The sequence below is a fragment of the Humulus lupulus genome, chromosome 1, assembly GCF_963169125.1.
Source record: "Humulus lupulus chromosome 1, drHumLupu1.1, whole genome shotgun sequence".
Taxonomy (NCBI): domain Eukaryota; kingdom Viridiplantae; phylum Streptophyta; class Magnoliopsida; order Rosales; family Cannabaceae; genus Humulus; species Humulus lupulus.
The window spans coordinates 202997705-203004974 of record NC_084793.1 but is presented as its reverse complement, the minus strand read 5'-3'; the positions used below and the strand labels follow the sequence as shown (position 1 = coordinate 203004974).

Sequence of the window (7270 nt, the reverse complement as noted above, 5' to 3'; positions counted from 1 at the left end):
TTACTTAAACAGATTTGGAAAAAAAAAAACCCAGAAAAATCAAAAGTTTTGTTTGCTTGTTTTTTTATTTCTTGTACTTGTATTCTGAATAAATTTTATAAACCTATCGATACATTTTTTGAGCAAACTTTCTAGTTCTATATCTTTAAATAATTAATAAACACATAAATATTTATGTTAGAACCTTATTTGATGAACGTTTGGCTGCTAAACCTATATCCAATTGATCTAAACATCACAGGGAAGAACCTTTTGACAACTTTTGCCATTTTCAACCAAAAAAACTAATCAGCTAACCTAAGCTTTCATATGTTAAAAGTACCCTAAAATATCCAACTACCTAGCTTCTTATACTACCCTAGTCTACATTAAATAATAGCAGTCAACTTTTCTTAAGTACATTTCTTAAATCAAATCAAATATGAAGTCAAGTACCTGGTTACTTAAACAGATTTAGAAAAAAAAACCCAGAAAAATCAAATATGAAGTCAAGTACCTAGTTACTTAAACAGATTTAGAAAAAAAAAACTCAGAAAAATCAAATATGAAGTTCAAAATCAGATGTGAAAAAGAAGAAAAAGAATAAAACTAGATTTGAAGAAATAAAAAGAAGAATATGAAAGACCGAATAAGAAGAAGAAGAAGAAGAAGAATAAGAAGAAAGAAAGAAGAAGAAGAAAAAGAAGAAAGAAAGAAAGAAGAAGAAAAACCAGTTCGTCGTCGTCGTCGTCGGAGGTAGCATCGCCGGAAGAAATCTGAGGAGATATCGTAAGAAAGAAAATAAGAAATGAGGAAGAAATGGGGGAGAAGAAAGAAAGAAATGAGAAGAAGAGAGAGAGATCGTGAGGAGAGAAGATAAAATAAGAGAATTAAGTTTATGATAATTTATTTACCATTTTTTAAACTTTTTTTTCCAAAACTTACCAAATTTTGTACAATTATTTTTGTTCCCATAAATTTAAAAACTATATATATTTTTCACATATTTATGTAAACATATCAAAATAAATTTAGGAACCTACACAGTACACAAAGATATTGTTGTTATTTACTCTATTTTTTTTTAGATTAGTGATATGTGCTTAAAATATTCATATAAATATTATACACGTGTTATTTTTTTCAGCTAATAATATTTATCTAAATTTGGACTTAATGTTTAAAAATAGTACTACCTGAGTATGTGTAATGTTTATGTACTTAAATTGAGTGCACAAGAAATATAGTAAAATAGAAGTGAATTAACGAAAATTAAGAAAGAAAAGTGACAAATAAAAGATATTTCTATCGTTCTAAATCGAGATATCACTAGTCCGAGAAAGGGACTATTATTTTATCACTTTTCCCACCAAATAAAATAAATAATTTTTGTCAAAAAAAGAAGATAATTAATAAAGAATTATCTTTGGAATGAGACTTTGAAACTTGAAAGTCTCTAAAAATTGAATACAAGTCGGGCGGCAGGGGAGGCGTTTCCTTATCCTGTTGAAGTCTCTAATGGCATTTTCCGTTGTCTCCTTCAACCCCATATCTTTCTCTTTTGGTTCTTCAATTTCATTTTCAAAACCATATCTCGGCTCTCTGAAGACCCATTTCCATGGTTTAACGCTGGCTACTCCGACCTCCTATAAGCCACTGGTTGTTTGCTGTTCCTCTTCCGATATGGGTTCCACCTCTGACTCCATGAGTCTAAGGTATTAAAGCTTTATAATGGTATACTGGGTAATCAGAATTATGGTTCTTTGTCATGTTTGAGTGGAATTTGTTGCTGGGTGTATTACATGTTTGTAGAAATGCCCAAGTGGAATGGTCGGCCCTTGTTTTTTTTTTCTGGCACTGTTATTCGTTATGAATTTTTACGCCAGACCATCCCATGTGCCTTTTAAAATAGAACCCTCGTATGGGATTGTCTTTACTGTATTTTGCTGTGCTCTATTTTTCCTTTGAGAAGAAACTGAGATTTGTTGCTATAGCACAACTGGAGAAATAGAGCAATGACTTGTGGAAATTGTGCTTTAAATAGCCACGTAATGAATATATCAGCCATAAAAAGTTCCTCTGGTTTGATTTTCTTAATGTTCTTGTTATTTTCAGCTTCGGTTTATGCTACTCACTTATAAGATTAGCTTAGGTTCTTTTATCAAACAGAAGAGTTTGAACTATATATGTGGCTTTTATCGGGAAATTAACTCTAATTTTTTTATTATTAGATGATACAAACGATAGTGCTTAATTATTGTTATGAGTAAACCTTTCTTAAAGAATTCTACTTGGAAGCTTCTTTTACCTCAGTCTATAAGTTGGGTTGAAGTTTTTCTGAAGTCATGAGAGATACATATATTTTTTCTCGGATAGGGAAAAGAGAGATTACCTCAAAATCTTTAAAAGATAGGTATATGCTTGTTCTTTGGTCAATATTTGTGTATTATTCTCATATTTCTTATTTCTTTCAATTTTTGTGTGCTTTTTTTTCACACTTCATTTCGTACTCACTTTGCTAACTTACATGGTTTCTAACAGGCACCCCCAAATGTCATCTATGTCACCATTTGGGGTGACAATGAATGAAGGTGGCATGTCAAGATCATCGTACAAATGGCAAAGGGTGTTACTTAAAGTAAGTGGAGAAGCACTTGCTGGGGATCAGGCACAGAACATTGACCCGAAGGTGAGCTTTCAGTGTTTTTATTGACTCATATTTTTATATGTTTCCTTAAGTTGGTTTTTTACACCATCTCTTAATATAGATTACAATGTCAATTGCAAGAGAGGTTGCAGCTGTGACTCGACTTGGCATTGAGGTACACTTTTAATCCTTTCTGTCATATGTTTGAGGTAATGTGTATGCATTACAGCATTGATTATGTAAATGAATGCATGCCTAGATGCAAACATGAAAGCACAAAAGCATTCACAGTTATAGTAGCTTTACTTTTACTTGTTCTTGCTGTTGTACATGTCATAGAACTTCAACTTCTAGTGGTAGTGGCTTTTTCTCAACTCCAGAGTCATCTTTGAGCTGAATAATGTTAGAAAATATAAGGGAAAGAAGAATTGTGAGGTTTCATTGAAACTTTCAAGCTGAAAATAAGAATTATGTAACACGATCTAAAATGTGAATAACACTTAACCTAGTTCTGGTTTTTTTACAATAGGATAAAAAGTTGAGTATTCTGGCTTCTGTCGTTGAATAAAATAATTCCTAAAATTGTCAGGTTGCAATTGTGGTTGGTGGTGGAAACATATTTCGTGGATCATCATGGGCTGGTTGTAGTGGCCTAGATCGTTCCTCGGCTGATTACATTGGGTAATTTCTTGTATTTGGAATTTCAGATTTAATGAATGCAGTTTCGATTTATTGGAATCATTTTTTTGATAGATTCACTTGACATGTTTTCAAGTAATTTACGACTATTTAGTTATGTTCTGCACACTTGCCAAAGTTGCACTTTGGCAGAGGGTGGTGTGGAACTCTACATTTTGTTATATCACATTATCATTGTTTATCATGATACAAGGGAAACAAAACTATGAAACTACAAATGCAACATATCCCATTGCTTATTTAAACATACCTCTTGTACATTTTTCTGTCTACTAATAGCTTGTAAATTGCAACTTTCAATCTTATATAAAATAAAATAATGCAACTTTCCTTCATTTCTTATTGTAAAAGAAAAAAAAAATGCAGCTGTCATTGCTGGATAAGAATAGAAGACATACACGATTTATTGATGCCTACAGAAAAGAATGCACTACGGATTATTATTGTTTATTTTTATCACTTTGTTTCTACTGTCCTTTCAATTAGTCCTCGAGATAAACTTAATTTTAACACCAAAATAAGTGAATCTTTAAGCATACGTAAACAATCTCCTACAAGTCTAGTCTGTTTCTTCACTTGCTATTTTATTGCGCGTGTTTACAGGATGTTAGCTACTGTCATGAATGCTATATTTCTTCAAGCAACAATGGAGAGTATTGGCATCCCAACTCGAGTGCAGACTGCATTCAGAATGTCAGAAGTTGCAGAACCTTACATACGACGAAGGGCTGTGAGGCATCTGGAGAAAGGGAGAGTAGTAATTTTTGCAGCTGGGACTGGAAATCCATTTTTCACCACAGATACTGCTGCAGCCCTTCGTTGTGCAGAAAGTAAGTAATCTATTATTGGATGCTCCCTTTTTTATTGAGTTCTTTTGGTATCTGTTATAATGTCAATTGATATGTCCTTGTAGAGATTCCGAAATTTTCTTTTTATTTATTTATTTTGACACCGAGCTCTCTTCTTAAATCTAGTGTGTTCAGGTGTAGTGTATAGTCCTATTTATTTCAAAAGCTACTAATTTCGCCCGTGAACGTGTTGTGAAAATATCTGCTTGTTTTGAACTAATTGTCAGTATTCAATTGTTGTCCCAGTTAATGCAGAAGTTGTGCTGAAAGCTACAAATGTTGATGGAGTCTACGACGAAGATCCAAGGTGTAATTCAAACGCCCGTCTTCTTGAAACTCTGACTTACCAGGAAGTGACTTCAAAAGAACTATCAGTTATGGACATGACTGCAATTACTCTGTGCCAAGAAAATAATATTCCCGGTATGTTCAGACGAAGTAAATCTAATTTTAATCAAGTGTTACTATTTAACTTTAAATAGTATATCGGTATTCTTGTTCCTGGAAAATCAAAAGCAGTAATTACCCTGATCCCTGAACTTCTTTCAATTGATACAGTTGTCGTCTTCAACCTAAACAAACCGGGAAACATCTCAAAAGCCATTAAGGGAGAGAAGGTTGGCACTTTGATTGGAGGAAAAAAGAATTCCCAAATGGCAAGTACATGACATTTTGCCCTATCCTGTTGTGAAATTATAGTGCAGAAGAATTGAGAGTAGATTACTACTGAAGCTAATTAGAGATGAACTTGGATTGGGTATAGTTTGAAGGTTTATTTTTTCTTGTAAATAATCCTTGAGGAACATAGGAAGACAAGTCTTTTTATCGTCCAAATTTTGTCTTTCATGCTAATTTTTTTTATCCTACTTAATTTGATTTATTTATTAGATCTTATTATCATTTCCACTAAAAATGCACACGCTTTGACTAACATTTACCCTTGTTACAAATAAGTACATACATGTGTTTACACTTGAATAGACCCTAGAAGAAAAAACTGCCACAATAAGTGGGCTATTAAATTGACAAGTTGGGAGTATTTTAGCATCCAAAATATGGGTGACTAATTTCGTCTTTATCCCAAGCCTTATTGCACGAACTGTTTAATGCGTGACATCAAATTCCAAAACAGTGACATTTATATTGTACTCACGAACAAGGGCATTTATTGGAATCTTAATTTCAATTTGTTTCACTCAAGCTATGAAAAAGCTATTGGGAAAATTATAATTATTATCTTTATTTAACTTCAAATACTATGGATTCAATATCTCAATGCCATTTGATGCCCATGATTGATAAAAAAAACAATAATAACCAAGTTTTACTTATGTAAATGATTTCATAACACATAATAAGGAAACTGGTGTAAGTTGTGCTTGTGCTTTCTCGAAGTTCGATTACTCACACGTCAAAAGTTTACTAAAGTGGGTAAATTTAGAAAGAAAAAAAAAAAGCCAAAATAAAATAACAAGCGTACTAAAGTTAGTAATCATAGAAAAATGAAAAGAAATTGTGAGAAACTGTTGGACCAAGCTTCGCATAAAAACTAAAACTATTAAATGCTCCTCAACAACATTGTTGGATGGATGATAAACAAATGCCCTCAATTATCCACACAAGCACGCACCAAAAAAGTATCTTTTATAGATTACTCCAAAAAATTCTGAACAAGCTGATAAGATTCCCAAAGAAATAAGCTACAAAAATTACAAAGGTGAGTACCCAAAACAAAAGGCCGAAGTTACCCACTTGGTATGCAACTTCCAACTACATTGTAACAAATGACAACTACAATTACAAGTGCATCTCTTTTGAATTTTCCCAATGTCACTCTTTTGTCCCTTCTTTTTTTCTTTTTCCTACTTCTAAAAACTACACTCATCTAAAGAAGCCGGTCAAATATACCGGCAAAACAAAAATTACTTCTTAAAAAATATATATATTTAAAAATATATAACTACACTAGAAATAAAAAATAAAATAAAAAATATAAAATATAAAAGTCAGTCAAACACAAAAATCTTTACCAGCTGAGGTTTAAAAGTCAAACAAATTGGGGAAGATGTCCGACGACGATGGACTTGGGGAAATCAATGGAGCCGAAAGCAAGCCTGAAGGACTGGGCATGAAGCTGTTACTATTATGCCAAAATGGACTCAGATCATTTAAAAATGAAAGATCCGTCAACGGCGAGAAAAATCCAGATGAAATCGGCTGCAAAGTCGCCGGTGCGGGCGACAGTATACCCGGAAACTGACCCAATTCAACCCCCTCTACCATATCCCATAAGTCTCCGCCGCCACCTCCGCTGATGCCGGCCCTCTCCCTATCTCTATCCCTATCTGACGGGCTCGTCTTCTCTATTGAGGCCAGCCTTGCCGCTGGGGATAGATCCCCGGCACCGGAAGGGGACGGCACCGGGGAAGGACCGGTGAGTCGCTGGACTACGGACATGAAGTCGGATACTTCGGCGTGGATGACTTTGGGCGAGACGGTGTAAATTATAACAGGCTCATGGCGTTGTTGGTTGTCACCGGCCGGCGCCGGAGGATGGCGCACTTGTGGGTGTGGTTGGGGGTATTGTGGCGGCTTCCGAATTTTGTGGGAATCTTTGCTGACTTTGAGTGGGGTCGGACGCGGGCCTTGTAGCTGAGGGGATCTCCTGGGCGGCGATGGAGGCGGCTGCCAGCCACCACCGGGGAAATCTGGTGGTGTGTTCATGAGCGTAAAAAAGGGAAAGAGATTTGGACTTTGAGAGGAAAGGTTTGGAGAGAAAGAAAGAGAAACAAGGTTGTTTGTTATGGTTATGTAGTTAATTGGGTGGAGAATAATGAACTATGTGACTGTCTATGAAGAAAGATATATTACTCATTGACTTTGAAGGGCATTGACTAAGAAAATTATGCAAACCTCTTATTTTTATCATTTTAATAACCTTCAAGCATGTAAGAAAAGAAACTAATTATGTAACATTTTGGAAATGTGAACAATTGATCTATTATTTAAGATGTTTACGATAAGTTAGTTGTGTTAGATGCAATAAATATAGGACAGTTCTTCGATACAACCCTAAAAAGGTGCAGATCGGTGTACC

The 7270-nt window shown here is 34.5% G+C and overlaps 2 protein-coding genes across 2 annotated transcripts; one reads left to right on the top strand and one right to left on the bottom strand.

Moving 5' to 3' along the window:
* Positions 1-1398: 1398 nt before the first annotated feature.
* LOC133802594 (uridylate kinase PUMPKIN, chloroplastic) lies at positions 1399-5067 on the top strand. Its single transcript, XM_062240938.1, has 7 exons — positions 1399-1694; positions 2521-2668; positions 2748-2801; positions 3216-3307; positions 3929-4155; positions 4420-4596; positions 4732-5067. Exons 1-7 carry the CDS (start codon positions 1498-1500, stop codon positions 4839-4841), a joined length of 1005 nt encoding a protein of 334 aa, XP_062096922.1. The 5' UTR covers positions 1399-1497; the 3' UTR covers positions 4842-5067.
* Positions 5068-5800: 733 nt separating this feature from the next.
* Positions 5801-6994, bottom strand: LOC133802599 (protein MKS1-like). Its single transcript, XM_062240951.1, has one exon. It carries the CDS (start codon positions 6895-6897, stop codon positions 6214-6216), a length of 684 nt encoding a protein of 227 aa, XP_062096935.1. The 5' UTR covers positions 6898-6994; the 3' UTR covers positions 5801-6213.
* Positions 6995-7270: the final 276 nt, after the last annotated feature.